Below are 18,639 nucleotides of genomic sequence, written 5' to 3'. Positions count from 1 at the left end.
AGAATCGTCTACGGCAGACTCCCGGTGAAACTGGTAAAATCAGCCTAGCTCACGACCGTGCAACACTTTCTGCGACGTCTGCGGCGCGGTAGAAACCGTAGGGCACCTATTATTTCTCTGCCCGCCAGTACAGCGTGTTTAGCACAGACTGGCTGAGGTGCTTGCGATCCCAGCGCTCACGTTCGCCGAAATAGTCTTTCTACAGTTTCCTCCCCCAGTAACGAAAAACAAGAAACACCTGATTTTCCTAATAAATGTGATTAAACATCACATTTGAAAAATCAGGAAAAAATACCTTCTTAACGAGGAGGATCGCATCTATCTCCGTGTTAGGAACTGTCTCTCAGCCTACCTCCGCCGCTTCCTGGAGCAGGAAAGGTAATTGCAGGCTGAAGAGCGGTTCCTGAGGTGATGGTGCGACCCACCAACCATCTGCCAGATCATACAGGGGGGAATCCGGTTGTGTCTGCACCTATAACACCTTCAAGTTGTAGGTGTTGACGCTATCTCGATCTTCCTTCCTGATCTGCGTTTAACACACAGGTATGTCTAGTCCTTTCGCAGTTGAAAGTTTTTCTGTCCCCAGGTTAGGGTTGACCTGAACAAACCCGGACTGCGAAGGCCAATATCGAGGTGGTTCCAAGCCCTTTTCAGGGCGGGGTCTTCCGGGCCAGGTCATCTCCCTTCTTTTCCTGGTTATACTGTTCTGGGTTTGCTCAGAAAACTCATTCCTCTATAGAATTGTCTTCCACATAATCTTTAAATATATTTACACTGGTTAAATTTATTAAGTCTCTCCTTTTTTTTTCCTTTTCAGGATTTTTCCTTTTCAAACGTGAAAAATCAACGACCGTTTTAGAAGCACCCCTGGGGGGGGGTCAACAGCTAAAACAGGTCAGCTGAGGCCTCTCTCATCTACTCTACTACTATGCACTCTATCTTTATTTCCTCTCCTACTATCTGCTGAATCTCAGCCTATCTTACTTCACCGGCCAATGATGAGATACGTTGAACTCACAAAATATAATATAATATATATATATATATATATATATAATTGAATAAAATTGAATACTTTCAAATGAGTTTACATTAAGATAATCATTTAGTTCTTTTTTTTAAAATTAAAATTAAAAAAAAAAAGAAGAAAATGAATCCGAACAGGAATCTCAGAGTGAATGATTTCACTTAGTATCTGATGCAGTACGTAACAAGCGTTATGATATTCGAAACAGCTAAAAGGTAGCACAGCCCTGCAATTTTTTTTTTTTTTAATAAATCCACAGTTTGATTTTTTTCTTTCTGAACAAGGAATTCTCACGGCTACTGCAGATACGCATTAACAACACACCACTTTGTTGGCTTTTATGATGTTTGAGACGTAAGAAAGACTTTGTGCACATCTTGAACTTATTTCAGTGTTGTAAGAAATGAAATTCCATCTACTTTGCAGCTAATGTTGTTAGTAAGAGGAAAATTATCTACTTCTTAGTAGATTCGTTGTTAACATTCTCAACCGTCAGAACTTTTTTTTTTAAATTTCGTTAAAACATATTTTATCTGTTAACTTCGCGCTTCTTTTGTCACGAATTTGCTTTTTTTTAAGAAGTGAAAAAAACAGAGTTTCCACGAAAAAAAACTCTCACTGCCTCTGTATAAGGACTCACTTTCTGTTAAAAATGCTTACAAAGGTTATTCCCCTCTTATACTGGATTCGAACCCAATTCATTCCCACCAAAGGCTACGATAGCGTATGAGCTCCTTTCCATCTTCTTTACACTACAATTAAATGATTTGATTTGATTGCTTTAGTGCATCAATCCACGGCAAGAGGGGGAAGGAGTCCAGTTGAATATCCATATTTATTTGTAAGGCTCCTTCATTTTTTATCGCAATTGAAACTCGGTGGAAAATAAAAAGCGGATTCATTGGTATTGTTGCTTCATGCATTTCAAAGGCGCCCTTCATCGAACTTATACCAAATTAGTCTTAAGCTCTTGTGTGTTAACCGTACTACTTAAAGCCTATTGGTCTACCATTGCCTCCATCCCTTTCTCTTCGAATTTCAACAGAAAGTACTTTATTTATCCTCCATGACGAAGTGACATGATGTAAATACATAAGGGAATAATTTTTTTTTATTAAACTATTTCATTCCATAGGGCGAAGCTTCCACTAAATAATTTTTTCTTTTTTTTTTTTTTAAATAATCTTTCCTTCTTTTACCTTTTTATGGTATCGAGGGTTTCAGTTCCTTATAATCGTAACCGTTATACGAGGATAAGGTGGTTTAGCCCTATGCCTCGCGGTGTATCCTATGTCTGTAGATGAGTTGAGTTCTCAAAGCCGGTTTGCTTGCTTTAGGGATCAAAAACCCTGCAGTCCAGCCCAAAACCGGCTAACTTGGACACTAATTTCCCTGGAATATGGTTACAAATTGCATAACCACTCGACTAACCGCACGGACCCCACTTAGTCATTCCATCCATGAAATGTCACACTCTTCATGCATCCAAATAATGTTCACCTTACTGACAGTGCTGGCAAAGCAATTTCAATAGCGTGATTGTTTTTTAAATTCAGTATTCGAATGCGTTCTAATCCACACTCCCCAATATTTTAAAATATTTTTACGGTAACCTGATGACTATTTGTAACGATATTAGCTGCTGTGCCTAAAGTTCAACTTTTTCATATCGCATAACGTTATACCAGAATTTGGGGGGGGGGGGGATAACCAAAATAATAACCTTCCCTTAATGTTACACGGTGATCAGCATTCATTTCAGAGAAATTATGGAGACTACAACCGTGTTAGAAATAATTACTTTATTTTTCCGTTTCTAGAAAAGGAAGAATATGTTCACAATTGAGATTGAAAGTCAGAACACACTTCCACTTGTCCCACGTCTTCCTACTGCCAGTCTTTCCTTCACTGTTTACCTTAAGCCTAAAAATACTGGCAAATATGTACACATAAACTCCTACCACTACCCAACACAAAAACGAGGTGCCATTAACGCACTAAAAACTGCTTTGAAGAGTTGCTCCAGTGAACGAGCAATTAAAGATGAATTAAAAGTTATCAGCAATACCTTCCTGAAAAATGGCTACAGCCAAAATACTATGAACAAATTCCTCACAAGACTCCACTTAAAAACAAAAATAGACTAGTCTACAATAAAACTGTAACCATTCCATACATTAAAGGGATATCAGCTAAAATAAACAGAATTCCACAGAAATACAACCTTAATGCCACCTTTAAAAATCAAAGAACTTACTCAACTCATCCAAGGATCCACTTCCTCCGCTGGCCCACCCTGGAGTATACCGTATTCATTGCGTCTGCAATTTGTAGAACAGATGTAGGTGAAACAGGACGCACAATTCCTATCCGAAAAAAAAAAGGAACATAAACAGCATATTAAATTTAACAACTATGGTAAATCCGCTTTTCCGATCATGTTGTGAATACTCTACATAGAATTGACTGAAAGGCACCTGTTGTTTACAGTGGCGCACTCAGGATTTAATCTGGTGGGGAGGCGAGCACTCAAGATTTAATCTTGGGGAGGGGCCTAGTTAAGTATACGATTTGAGAATACACTACACATTGCATACGGGCCATGACTGAGCATCTGCAGTGATCGCCAATACATGATACCCGTGATCTCCTTTGGCCCGGGTCGGGGCAAACGAAATAGCGCTCGGTCCTCAAGAGCACTACTTCGTTTGCCTCGCGTTCAACAGTGGCCGTGATTCCCGAGAGCTATAGGGTATTCTTACCTTATGTGACCGCTAATTCATAAGTAGTATAGAAGACACGACACAAGATACATTTTAAAATAATATTTTAATTAGGAAAAGATTTTTTGAAAATTTTCTAGTGTTTTTTTCCTTTTTCTTCTCCCTGGGTGCGCCACTGGGCTATACTCTCTCCAACCAAACCAAACGCACTGTGTGGTCTGAATTGAAGGTGTCAGGGATGATTAACACGTAAAACATGAGCGCTTTCCCATTAAAAAAAAAAAAAAAAAAGAAAGAAAGAAAAGAAAAGAAATTTCAATTATAATAATTATAATTTAGATACACCGAATATTTTGCTAATTAACTTGTAAAAAATTAAGTTATTTTAAAATTAGAGAAATTTGTAAACTAGATTCTAAGATATTCAAAGATATAACCAAAGTCGCGCCTCATCAACTAACGTATAATTAGAAAAGATATTTCTCTCCTCCTACTTACTAAACAGAAATTGACAATTATTCTTTAAGGGTGAAGCAAAATGCTTTTCACATTCCCCGCTATCTGTCGTGGTTACAGTGATCCTTATAAGGACTGGCTTAAAGGGGCGAAGCAAGAATGCTTTTCATCTTCCCCGTTATCTGTAGCGGACAGTGTAGGGATAAGGTGTTATCGGGCTATTAAAGCTCTGATCATGGCAGGAGGGTAACAGCAACAGCCGAACCTCAGTTAAACTTCATTGGTTACAGCATTGCCATCCATTACCCTCCAAGAGTATTGGATTGAATGAATCAATCACCGCATCTCACGGTCGATTGACCACCCATTCGGTTACAGTGATTATTTATTTTATATCAATATTAAACTTAATTATATCTTAATTATATTGGTGTATGAGAAAAATATCTCTTATAAAGTAATTTAAAATTACGAAAATTAATTTTTGAAGGATTTTTAAAAATTGTTTTAAAAATTATAATTATTTTTATTTGTATATATTTAAAATTTTATTTATAAACAATTAAGTTATAGAGATAATTATATTTGTATATTATTTTATTAATTCACTCATGTTTTTTTTTGTATTACATTTTTCTTGTATTATTTTCAAGAATAAAACAAGTTTCCCTAAAATCTGTTAACAAGAAAGGAAAAGTCTCAAAAAAAAAAGGGGAAAAAAACACATTAAAAATCTAACACGAGTAAATAGATAAAAGAATATTAAGAATGCTATGAAAACTTTTATACGAAGTATAAAAGCCTGTATAACTTAATAAACTGATGAAAATAATAAAAACATGGTCTCCCCAATTAGTGGACAAATTGGGGAGACCAGGCTCGGGAGATGTCGCCCTAAAAGGGTTCTGGACCGTGTTGGCTTTCGTAGCCAGTGTTTGTTCTGACCCACACCCCTACTTGGAATAAAATGAAAGTAGACTAAAACGACAAAACTAATAAAATCTGAGTTTAAAAAGTCATAAAAACAAATACATGCACACTTTACTTCTCCCTTGTGTAATGTGACCCATGGTCGGTGGTCTACAATATCTCCTTAGGAACGGTTCTTTGCCCAAGAGGTATCTTTCCTGCTTCAGACGCCAAGGGAGATAGGCGGAGAAGCAGTTCCTGATTCCATGGTAGATTCTGTGGTATGTTTAATTTTTTAGAGCCAATGGCCTCGGGCCTCGCCTACTCCCGTATATACGGGAATAAAAAGGCGTTAGCTGATTTTTTTTTTTTTTTTTTTTGAATTATGGCTTTCCGTGGGAGTAGCTTTATTATTCTATTGGTAATGCCGTCAGGGCCGGGAGCCTTTTTATTCTTCAGATGGGAAATGATATTTATTATTTCTGTTGGAGATGTGGGGGTGATGGTTTCTGAATCATCCTTAGGCTGACTTAGTGCATTTCTAACTTTACGATGAACTTTGTAAATAAGATTGATATTTAAGTTTGCATAAGATGGGCTGCATTGATTTTCCAGATTGTCAATTAGGGCTTCTGCTTTTTCTTCATCTGTGTGTGCAACTCCAAGACTTGTCCCATGGTATGAAAGAATGATGGGGAGAGAGTTGGTCTTGAAGTCCTAACCTGAGTAGGATGGGATTATGATCTGAGTTAAGCTCTTCTACTGTCTCCAGCTGGTATTGATATTTGATGTTTCTGAGGATAACTATGTCTAATACATCAGAACTTCCTGATGGGCTGTAGTGGGTGGGCTCAGTGGGTCCAGCTACTATTGATGAGTTGAGTAATGTGTAGTTGTATAAGGTACGGCCTTTGGTGTTGATTGACGAACTGAACCAGGCCGTATGTTTGGAGTTAAGGTCTCCAGCTATAATTATGGAATCCGTGGAGCCGAGGATGGAGTCTAAGTCTTCTGTCAATAGTGGAATACTGGGAGGATTGTACGCTGCGTAGATTTTGAGTTTGCCAGCGTTATTTGTGTGCACCTCGACACCCGTCACCTCAAGGTTTAGAGATTGGGGGTTGGTCAGCGAGTTGTGGCTTAAATAATTTTTGATAAAAATAGCTGTTCCACCTCCACTAGAGTTACGTCTGTCTGTCCTGTATAAAATATAACCTCTTAGTTTTGGATTGTTTGATGGTCTGAGGTGGGATTCACTGGTCAAGTTTATGTCTGGATTGTATCTTTTTGCAAATTCTTGCAGCTCGAGAATTTTGTTTGTTAAGCCATTGGCATTCCATGCTGTTATCATGAGAGAATTTGGTTTAAATTTTTTAAACATTATAGAGAGCTGTTAATATGGATTGGGTTTCTAGGTAGAATCTTTTTCTGGAGATAGGTGAGGTGCTTGCTTTGCTGAATTCATGCAGCATTGTTGCAAGTGACGAGGTTAAAGCTGATGTGAGATTAGAGCTTGTTCGCTCTTGTGATGAAGAAATCTGGGTTCTTACCGCTTCCGCATATGATTTGGACATGGTTGAGGGTCTAGTGCCTTCCTGTGTTGTCGAATGTGAGGTAATATGTTCTGGAGGGCGAACTGCTTGGATGTGCATTGTGTCATTTCTTGGAGGAGCATGGTTACTTCTTAATGATCCACGGTTTTTTGGATGGAAAAGGCAACCCTTGTAATTAGAGGGGTGTGGTCCTCTACAGTTGGCACAACAGGCAGGTGTCGACCTGGGTTTGGTGCAGGAGTTGGTTTGATGACCCTCACCGCATTTTAGGCATCTATATGCAGCTCTGCACAGTTTTTGGGCATGCCCGAACCTCTGGCATCTGTGGCACTGCCCTGCCGATGCCTTCTTCCTTAGAGGTTCGGTTGTGATTTTAAGCTTACAGATGTCCGTTACTTCATAGATGCTTTTTTGAGTGTTAGAGATTTCGACCAACACCAGTGGCATTGGTGTTTTATCTGACCTCAACATTCTAGTGACTTTGGTTGGAGTCAGTCCTTGACTGATGAGGTCAGCGGTAATCTCATCAGTTGTGATGCCTTCAGCCACTCCTCTTAGAACTACCTTTAAGTTCTTCTCGCTTGCTAGCGCAAAGGTGTGGAAGGGCAGTTTTGAGTTGTCAAACATTTTCGTCATCAAGCGATAATCAGTGACAGTGGTAGGGTGGATCTTTACACCCTCTTCAGTATTTTTTGTCCAGGAAAAATTGATATTATGTTCTCCTAGGGATCTTGAGACTGAGGTCCATTTGTCTTTATCTCGAAGGATAACTGGAGGGACCTTTTCTTTTCTGTCTTGGGAGATCTGATTTTGTTGAGTTGTTACATTATCTTCCAATTCACCTCCCGATGTTCTTCGTCTTTTATTAGATTGTTCCTCATGAGAACAATCGAGCTGTCGGGGAATCTTTGTAGGTAGAACAGGTGTAATGTCCTCTTCTATGTCCAAATCATCATCTTCAGTGTCATTTACTTGAGTGAAGAGATTCAAGCAACCAGGATAGTCTGTATCAAATTTCTTAAGATGAATTTGAGAATGTCAAGTGACATATCTTTGTTTAGCTGTTGAATGGCGTCCTTGATATCGTTTACATTCTCCATTCTTGTGTACGAAATATTAAGATATATTTCGGATAGGTATGATGGCGAATAGAACGGGCTAGGGCCAGAAAATTGTATCAAAAGTTAAATTCTTACCTTCTATTCCGCAAACAAAGCAGATTTACAATATCTAAAACTCACTAATCACCACTGATATCAAAAAACATTCTTCACAACAACAACCGTCATGCGAGACGCCATCTTTTTCTGTCATCTTTTTCTGTCCTGCTTTTATCCTATCTACTTTCTATTGTAATATATAGAATAACTAAGTTACAAAAATAGGTGTAACTACAAAACTTGCTATTTTTAATTTTATTTCTTTCATTAGTTTCATTTTTAAGTAAAAAGTTTATAAAAGTATAAATTTGCAGTAGAAATGTATGAAAAATAATTAATTATTTTATGCCTTTTTTATCACAGTGATATTTTTTCCTTTTTTATCATACTGAAATTTCTTCATACTCTGTATCTTGAAACGTTTCCAATAAAAGAAAAAATGGACACTACTGGTGATCGGTAGGGTACAACAAATCTAATTTGATGTCACGCATGCTCTGTGTCAACAGGTTTATTCCCAAATACTGTACTCTCATTAAATAGGCGTTTTAATATTAAAATATAGGTTGTAAATAATCTCCTAAAAATTTCCAAATAAAAGATTCGTAAAAGTCCACTAAAAACCAGTTTATATGTTTATTTATTTATTTATTTATTAAGATGTATTATTTTCTTATCATTCTTCTACTTTATTTGCCTTCATTTCTAGACAAATTGAAATTAAAAGGCCTAATTTTCATCTCAGTGAAGCAGAGCGAATAATAATATCCTCTGAAGGCTTTCCAGTTGACTCCATTCGCAAACGAGGTATGATTTCCTTTGAGATAGAGACCATTAAGATTGGACTCATGACACCTGGCATACCACCAAGCTCCACCATACCTCTGGGCACAACTTTCTTCGTAAATATCGTTGTCCCTGTCTTTAGTGGAGAATTTTTGGCCATTTTGAAAACTAAATGAATCACCTAAGAAAAATAAAAATTTACAATAATTACACAAGAGAAACACTGCAGAACTCTTTTTTTTTTGTCTTACTTAGGTGTTATGTTTATATGTGTCAATTTAAAATTTAGGTAATTTTAAATTTGTTTTTAGTAATAAAATCATATCGGAGAGTATATTTCGAATAAATTCCAACATAGAAAATTAACATGTTTTCCCCTTTATAATAAACAAATTAAATACAAGAAAAATAAAATCCTTACCAGCATTTCCACTGTAATATTTAACGTGTAGTTCGTACAAATTTTCTTCACTGTCGATCCAAAACTCGTCATAAACCGCATATGTCGAATTACCTTCACAGTCCTGTAAATCGAATCTGATCGAGTTTCTTCTTTCATTTGAAATAGCGTTTATGTTATTGTTACCTACAAAATAAATTTTGGGAAAGTTTATTATCCTCATAACATATACAAAATATTTACAAATATACAATTATGTGTAACTATTACATTTTCTGTTCGCTTCAAATATTCAGTCTGTAAGGTTAAGTAAAAAAATGTTAACTAAATACGCATACGTCACGATTTTTTTTTTTTTTTTTTTGCATTTTGTATTTTTATTTCAATATTTTTCATATATTCTGTATTTAATACAGATAACAATAACTCTTCTAAATCCATATGACTTTAGAAGACAGCTTAATACCTTTTAACGAAATGAGTGCCCATTTCGTTAAAAGCTATCAACCTAGTGAACTCAACATTGAGCGCACTGCTCTTCACTAGAAGAAGAAACGCCGGTGTGTGAGGCCGAGGTGTTAGAGCTGTTGCGCAAACTGAATAAGAATTCAGCAATAGGGACTGATGGAATATCAGCAGGTGTGCTAAAAGAATGTTCAACTGAACTGGCTGTTCCTTTGACCAGGATGTTTAATATGAGTCTCAGAACAGGGAAGATTCCGCAGGAATGAAAGGAATGCATGGTAATTCCATTGCACAAGGGTGGTGCAAAGATCGATATATCCAACTATCAACCAATTAGTATCTAAGGAGTGGTGGTGAAGATTTTGGAAAGATAGGTTAGGGCCCGCATTCAGAAATGGGTTGACAGTGAATCTCTAATTTGCAATGAACAACATGGGTTTACTAAGGGAAGGTCATGTTTTGCAACTTTCTCACATTCTATAACAACATTACCATTGAACTAGACAAGGGGAATGGATATAGCATGATACTTTTGGATTTTGCTAAGGCTTTTGACAGAATACAACATGGCAGACTGCTGCATAAATTGGAGAAAATGGGTTTGGATTTTAGAATATTAGCATGGATAAGAGGATGGCTGACTGACGATATCAAAAAGTGGTATACGGGGGATCTGAGTCTATGAGATTTTATTTAAGGCGTTCCCATTAAGATCGTTGGATGTCATTAACTGGCTTTCCGTCTATGACACTTGATGACTTACAAAGCCTTACTTCAAGAATTGGCAGCCCATCCGCCACAGGTAGGGACAGGTAGTATCTCTGAATCTCCTGTCCCTGCCTCTCCATCTTCCAGCCACCATCCTGCTGTTGAAGAAGAGGCGTTGATTCTCAGACTGACATCATCTCTAGATGATCCTCCTCTTCCAGAATATAACCATCAAATTCTTAAATATCTCATCCAGACTCAGCTTCTGGGAATGGATATCATCGATCAACTGAATGACTTCCTCCACGCCGAATTCACTGAACACTTCATGCCTCGCCAACATCAGCCTACGTCTCATTCTACAATTACTTTGTCAAATAGGAAGCAGAGGAAGAGGGCCTATGCAGCTATGCAGTCCCTCTGTAAAACGAATAGAGGGCAATGTGCCAAAACCATCCTTGACGGTGCTTCCCCTCCACCTCTAACAGACTTACATGATGATTTTGTCAAATTCTGGAGTACAGTCTTTTCTGATCCATCTCCACACTTCCCTGATTATGATGACCAACCAACGATATCGAGGTCCATTCCTGCCCTTCAAATATACCAGCCTGTCTCCATCCAGGAGATTAAAGCAGCTCTTCCATTCGATTTCTCTGCCTCCGGACCAGATGGCTTTCCTGCGTCTAGGCTTCGGAAGGTGCCGTTGAAGATTCTTCAAGACTTAGTGGACATTCTCCTTTCCAGTAAAGTAATACCACCATACTTACGTGTTTCAAGAACTATCTTCATTCCGAAGAAAACTTCAAGCTGCATCAGACTTTAGACCTATTACCATCTCTCCTGTGTTAATTAGACTCTATCATAAAATATTAGTTAAACAACTTCAGCAACATATATAGCATGATTATAGACAGAGAGCGTTTGTCGCTTCGGACGGCTGTGCCGAGAATATATATCTTCTTTCTTCTCTTCTCTCTGATTCCCAACGCCACCTTAAGCCTCTATATATATGGCGTCGCTGGACCTCCAAAAGACCTTTGATAGCGTCTCCCTTTTGTTCTTATCTTATGGAGCTATACTTGGGTAGCTCCATCACTATCACTACAGGGTCCCGTGCAACTTCTATTCCTGCAGTGCAACTTCTATTCCATTTTCTTTAACTGCGTCATAGATGAATTTCTTCATTCTCTTCCTAGCCATATAGGCTACTCTCTAGGTGCTTCTTCCTTTAATGCTATGGCCTTTGCGGACGATCTTATTCTAGTAGCCTCTACTAAGATAGGCTTGCAGGAACTCCTTCACTGGGCAGTTGACTTCTTCTCTATTCGAGGCCTTTCTATTAATGTAGAGAAGTTCAGCTCTTTAGCTCTTGTCCCCTTTCGTCGTGACAAGAAGCTTAAGGTCGAGATTATAGCGTTTTCCCTGCACGGGAGGCCGTTGCATGCGTTGACCATCTTGGAAGAGTGGAGATATCTCGGTATCACGTTCACCCCAAAGGGAAGGTCTTCTCTCCCTTCTATCCTAGAAGCTGGGATCGCTTCTTTGAGGAAAGCTCCTCTCAAGCACCAGCACACACTGTTTCTCCTTTCCTACTATCTCCTACCTCGCTTTTACCACAAGTTGGTGCTTGGTAGGTGCTTGGTAGGACATATATCTCGGTACAGTCCCGAATGGACAGGGCTATCCGTTCAGCCGTGAGATCATGGCTCCGACTGCCGCTTGACACTCCTACTGCATATTTCCATACGATGGTGAAGGATGGTGGGCTCGGGGTATCATCACTAAGATGGCTGATCCCACGCCTGCGGTTATCAAGAATCGCGCTGTTAGAACTATCTTCTTCCCCCATCTGCAGAGAGCCTTTCTATAGCCCGTTAATACAAGAAGACTAGGCGGACTAAAGGCTGGTCCCATTATCAAGGTACTTTAATCGAGTTAGCACCCGCAGAACACAAGAGATGGACATCTCTGTTGCACTGTTCTGTAGATGGTGCTCCTTTAAAAGAGTCATATCTACTGCCTCCTCAGCATGACTGGATAAGGGATGGCAACAGGCTCCTCCCTGGGTTCGAGTATATTGACCTTATCAGGACGAGGATCAATTCCATGCCTGCTCGAGACCGCACATCTCGATGGGGTAGTGACAACTCCAACTGTAGGGCTGGCTGCCACTACAGTGAGACACTGTCTCATATATCCCAGTGTTGTTTCCGCACCCATGGAGGAGGCATGATGCCGTGGTCTCCATTCTGAACAACCGCTTTAAGAACAAAGGTTGGGAGATGCGGTGGAACCACATTATAGGACCGCCGCAGCTTTGTGTACGCCAGACTTAGTGATTAAAAGAGGTGGTGACGTTTGGGTAGTTGATGCCCAGCTAGTGGGAACAGGGCGCCCACTAGCCTATAGCCATAATAATAAAGTCAACTATTATAAAAATAACCAAGATCTAGTTAGTAAGATACGGGAGGAGCATGGGGCAACTCCGAGGTTTACCATCGCCACCATCTCTTTACATGGCGTATGGAGTGCAGATAGTTATAAGGACTTAAAACAACTTGGGTTCACGCAAAAGGATATAAAAGTTCTTTCCTTGAGGGCCTACAGGGCACACTGGTGGCATGGCGTTGCCACCAGAGAATGACTACTATGATAACTCGAACAGGCATAGGGTAAAACACTTGTAAAGGCTTAGGCCTATATCAAGTCTGGACGAGATGTCTGGACGTGATGTAAGGGGGTAGTACTGCCCATAACCAGTACAAAGATTAATAATAATAAAAAAAATAACAAGTGGTGTACCACAAGGATCAATGCTTAGTCCACTGTTATTCAATCTGTACACTAACGATATTGGGAAGGATTTGACAAGCGACATATAGTTATTTGCTGATGATGCAAATATAGGGAGGGTAATCAGGAATACTGCTGATATGCAGTCTTTGCGGAATGATTTGAATAGGCTGGAATTGTGGGCATGGAAAAGTGGGTGTCAGTTCAATGTCAGTGAATGTAAAGTCATTCACTTCTGCATGATTAGATATCCAGTGTCGTATTATATTGGCGGGATTAGGCTAGAAAAAAAATGATGAGGTTAGGGATCTTGGAGTGTTAATAGATAGGAAGTTAAAGTTTAGAGCCCATGTGCAAAGATTGCAAATACAGCTCAAAGGATAATTGCAATGCTGAAACGAACGTTCACATGTAAAGATAAGGATGATTTTTTGCCTCTTTATAAGGCCTTGATAAGGCCTCACTTGGACTTTTGTGCGCAGGTCTGGTCTCCTGGTTTCAGTTGTTATTCTGATATATTAGAGAGACTGTTAAAAATGATATCAGGATGGTGGAATACTGATTATGAGACAGATTGAGAATTTGTAAACTGCAAGCACTAGCAAACAGAAGAAAGAGGGTGATATGATTGAGACAAACTTCTGAAAGGGTCATACAGGATTTCAATTGATGGACGCTTTCAATTTATGGAGGGTGGGGAAAGGACGAGAGGATATCCTTGGAAGCTTAGAACGAAGGCCGCCAAGAAGGGTGTGAGGGCTAGATTTTTCTCTCAGAGGGTGGTGCATGATTGGAATGGATTGCCATTGGATGTTGTGAGTACAGCAGTATGAATGATTTCAAGAATAAGTATGATAGCTGGTTTGTGTAGTATGTGGTCTCCCTCGATGAGTCTCTGACTCCCTGGAGGTCTCTCTTAATAATAATAATAATAATAATAATAATTATTGTGTAATGATCACAAGAAAAATTCAGTATACAAATTATTGAGCATATTCCTTTTTAATAATCTTATTTGTTTGGGTGGCATTTCTGTTGTATTCCTCGAAGATTCTGCAGTGCTTATCTGAGGAAGATGGTAGATGGTTTTGTGGTTTTATTTCAATACCTGTCGCGAGCCAGATGTAGATTTAAGCCTTTATATGAATGTGCTTGGAAAGATATATATGTAGATAAATAATGAGCATGGTTTAACCTTTTTGAAGGGGGGGGGGGTCTTTGTTTACTTGTATTGATGTTTCAGAGGAATTGGTTATAGTTTGTGTATATGCGTGCGCGCGCGCGCGCGTGTGTGTGTAATTTCCCTCTAATGTTCAGTCTCTCTATAATATCTATATAGCGCCTCTCTGTAGGTTCCTATTTTTTTGGTCGAATGGTGATTTGTTGATCATGTCAGGTATGTAGAAGCTTCGAGCGGCTTTTTCATAGTGATTGTTATACTTATATGTAGTTTGTTGACTGTGGTGCTGTTATCTGATATGTTGGTCTAGTTACTCTGTGGGTTGAACTGAAGAAATGTTATATAATAATAATAATAATAATAATAATAATAATAATAATAATAATAATAATAATAATAATAATAGTGAAATGGAGCACGCAACCACATACCCACACCCAGCCACCCACCCACTCACCCACATTAGGCAAAAAGAGAGGGAGAATTGTCTCTCTCTTTCTTGTTGCCTAATAAAATAATTGTCTAGAACGCGTGGTGATACCACCTGACCAATTTTTTGCACATTGGTTGGTTAAGTGATATTTATAAAAATCTGCATAAAGGCTTGTAATTCAGTGGCGGGTATCTGTATAATAATTTAGTAATGAAACTATCTTGCGTACCTAACCAGAAGTCACGCTTAAGATCGCCAAAGCCTTTTTTATATTCACTCCAATCTCTGTAGAAATAATCTTCAGGTTTTCCAAAGTCTCCTCTTCTTTGAATGACCTGAATGAAATAAAACCTTCATAATTAAATGTCAAGAAACGTATAAGAACAGCAATTGAATTTATCATTCGAGATCAAGATAACACTGAAATGTTTTCGAGTGCATATTTGTATATAAATACTCCGTCCCCACAAACATTATACATTCCCATTCATGTACCGTCTCCTACCTAGGAAGTTGACTACCATGATGTGATTCATGGTTAACTACGGGTGTAACGACATGTGATGAGGACCCTATCTCTTCTACATGTTGTCGTAAGTATTCATGGCTGTAATCCGTGTGTGTTCACGTGGCTGGTTTGCCTGTTCTGAGGGACGAAAAACTGGAGTTTCCGGGTGAAAAAACCTTCTACCTCCGTATGAGACCGGTTAACTCACCTTTAGTCGAAAGAGACCAGATAAAGGTTCCGCACGTCATAGATGGGAATCGAACATATATGACGTGCGGAATTTTCCGACCAAAGGTCGGAAAGACCCGGGTTCGATTCTATTCGACTTCGTTTGTACCGACTCAACTACGGAGGCTCTGACATTATACATAAATGTCCGTATAACGATTGGGAGATTTTAGTCCAATTATATCACGGATGAACATTTTTTATTAAATGCTCAGAAAGAGACACCAATATTCTGACACTGAGTTCCCATAGTGATATTGAACTTACAGTCTCGAGGTCGTAAGAACCTTCGTTCCAAGCCTTCTCAAAGGAAGTTTTCTATAAGAAATGCTGACAATTCTAAATTTTGCATTCTCATTTACTGACGTCTCTATCCTGATGTGAACTGGATCATTTCCAGAGATCTGCCACCTCGTAAGCATCACAGAATTGCCAAGAATGTCAATAAAATATCCGGCGTTCATTTTTTGGGTAACTAGTTCAAAGCGCAGTCACGTGGATGACGCGAAACTGGCCTTTCGTTAAAACCGATTTGAATTCGATTCGAGGAAGATTTAGATGAGTTTTTCATTTGATGGTGAATTAGTTCATCTCATGTGGAGGTCGCAAGATTTTTTTCATCTCTCAAAACGATGAAGAAGGGGAAAGGCACACAGTTATCAGACACAATACACCGCGCCTCAAAGTTTAGTTTCTTCATACATAATTAAAACCGAATCAGATCTTTCTATTCCAAACCAGAAAGAGTATTTGCTCATTATATCACCACCATTAAAAACACTTAACACACGAGACCATATGCTCTGGTGAACGTGTCAGTTGTCATACTTAACCCCATACATTTCATTTCAAGAGTGGATATCTTCAAATCAGATGAACCAAAGTCCATTATCATCAGAAACATTGCTTCAAGTGCTGTATAGCTTGGATGCTGCAGTCCATCCGTGGAAAGAAAGGCTTCGGAGTTTGTTAAGTAATATTGGATGTTCTGAACTCTCAGTTACAGCATTTACTGATGCAAAACATACTCTCTCTCTCTCTTTCTTTCCATTAATTTATGTAGTCTGTTTTTTCATTTTCAGTGACTGATATTTCCGGTATCCTACGACTGATATTATCCGGCCTTTTCTGAACTTGAAATATGCGGATTAAATCTTAGAATGAAGTGTTAAAGGGAAAAAAACGAAAAAAAAAAACGATCTGGATGATTTTTGCCACCTGGCTATGCATATATTGTGTAATAATATGTGATCGATAAATTCAAAATAAAGAATACGAAATAAATAACTACTGTCAGTCTGTGTAGAAATAATAGACAACTAGAATTATTGCTAATAGGCAGATTATTTAAATTGGATTAAATGGTAAGAGAGTATTGTATATCGAACTGGTTCTTGGATAGTAAAGATTTTTGAATGCTGGATTTCGAGTGTTCACTCTGTTATGAAATTTTGATATCATTGAATCCAACCTTCGTTTAAAGCATATTTTATTCGATGGCTATTTGACTGACATTCTACTGATAGGTAACATCTATTTTTAATAATTATATAATATATTATATAATTTTTATAATTATAACATATATTTCAAACTTTATAAAATAGAAAAGTATGATGTATATGAATTAATAAATAGTTACGCGTAAACGGTTTACTAAAAGAAAAAATAACATATTCATTTTAAGAAGCAGCAAAAACATGTTCTGTCTGCTACCTTAAACACATTAATTACATTAAAATTATCAAAATGCTACGCCTCTATTAAAAAAACTGCCTCATCCCACCATAGAAAATAATATCGATAACACTAACCGTCCATCCTCCTCCATCAGTAGTCATATCACAGAATACATCCATACTGTTTTGTACTTCACGACTTCGGGGCCATATTTTGTAAATTCCACTCTTGTTCTTCCCTGCCTGAAGTATTTCAAAACAGTCCACTGGTTTAAACTGGCATTTATTGTATGGATTGCACTCCACTACAAGTAAAGATACTCAAATATAGATTAAAAAAGTATTCAAATACAGATAAAAAAATATGGACTGCACTCCACTACATGTAAAGATATTCCAATACCGATACAGATAAAAAATATAATAACGTATAACGCTACTGTCAGAGGGTTTGAATGCGAATTTGACTTGACGAAGAATTTTTTTTGCGAGATCACGAAGAAAGGAGGGGATGTATGGAATGTCGGTTTCTCGATGAATCTGTGAATTTCTGATGATGGGGCATCTAGAATCATTCTTAGGCACTTCTTTTGGATTATTTGTAGTTTTAAAATGTTTGATCGTGACGTGTGACTCCATGCTGGTGAGGCGTAAGTTATAACCGGACGTATGACCATCCGGTGAAGTAGTAATTTATTTTGTAAGTTCAGTTTGCTCCTACGGTTGATCATTGGGTAGAGCTGTGCTGTTACTTTGGATGTCTTGGAGCAAATGAGATTGATGTGCTTATTAAAAAGCACTTTCTTGTCCAGTAGTATCCCAAGATATTTGGTTTCTGATTGCCATGAAATCTTTTGACCAGAGAGCAAGATGTCTTCTTTAATGCAGACCTTTTTTCTAGGTCTGATGGTCAAATGGCTGAGCTTTTGATGGGGCTTACTTGAATCCTCCACATGGTGAACCAGTTTTCCAGCTCGCTGATACTTCCTTGGAGTCTAGAGATTGCAGGAGCGGGTGAGAGATCTTAATAAAATAGCGGTGTCAGATATACTATCAACTATCAACTTTACTGACATAAGGGGCGAAGCAAAAACTTTTCATATTCCCTGCTATCTTGAGAGAAACTGTGAGTGGAGAAAGTTTATGAGCAAATTAATCGCCCTGAGTGGGCTAGGAGACGAGTCCTCAGTGTTGACGTTTAGGATGGCTTTAGGTCTTTTATGTTTGAAATAATCCATTACGTCATAATCTGCAGCCAGTTGAATCAGTTTGTTAGGGTGCATAGATGCGTTTGAGAAGAATTTGATTGCTATAGTATGCATGAAAGTGTAAATATAGGGGACATTTGTGTCCTGATGTAGCTGGACAGTTCGGATGAACCACGGGGCGTTCAGGATAATTCTGAGACATTTATTCTGGATACATTGTAATTTGAGAATATTAGTATTTGAAGTATGACTCCAGGCCGGTGAAGCGTAGGTGAGTATTGGACGAACCATCAGTTTGTATATGAGAAGTTTGATTCTGGTGCTCAGCTTACTGTTTCTGTTAATCAGCGGGTAGAGCTGGGCTATGGTTTTTGATGTGTTTGCACAGAGAGTCTTGACATGGAAGCTGAAAGTCAGTTT

The 18,639-nt window shown here is 38.4% G+C and overlaps 1 protein-coding gene across 1 annotated transcript in view; it reads right to left on the bottom strand.

Moving 5' to 3' along the window:
• Positions 1-8,517: 8,517 nt before the first annotated feature.
• Positions 8,518-18,639, bottom strand: part of LOC150103315 (techylectin-5A-like) — a 32,359-nt gene continuing 22,237 nt past the window's right edge. The window contains exons 3-6 of the mRNA XM_090398442.1: positions 17,147-17,316; positions 14,826-14,931; positions 9,036-9,200; positions 8,518-8,795 (exon numbers count right to left, since the gene is read on the bottom strand). Of these exons, the coding sequence (XP_090254568.1) occupies positions 8,518-8,795; positions 9,036-9,200; positions 14,826-14,931; positions 17,147-17,316 (719 nt within the window). The remainder of the gene's footprint in view (positions 8,796-9,035; positions 9,201-14,825; positions 14,932-17,146; positions 17,317-18,639) is intronic.

Source organism: Typopeltis vanoorti, chromosome 9 (assembly GCF_054136105.1).
Source record: "Typopeltis vanoorti isolate ZY-2024b chromosome 9, IOZ_Tvanoo_1.0, whole genome shotgun sequence".
Lineage (NCBI taxonomy): Eukaryota > Metazoa > Arthropoda > Arachnida > Uropygi > Thelyphonidae > Typopeltis > Typopeltis vanoorti.
Note: the sequence above shows the minus strand (reverse complement) of the source record. Positions and strands in the feature narration are given on the sequence as shown.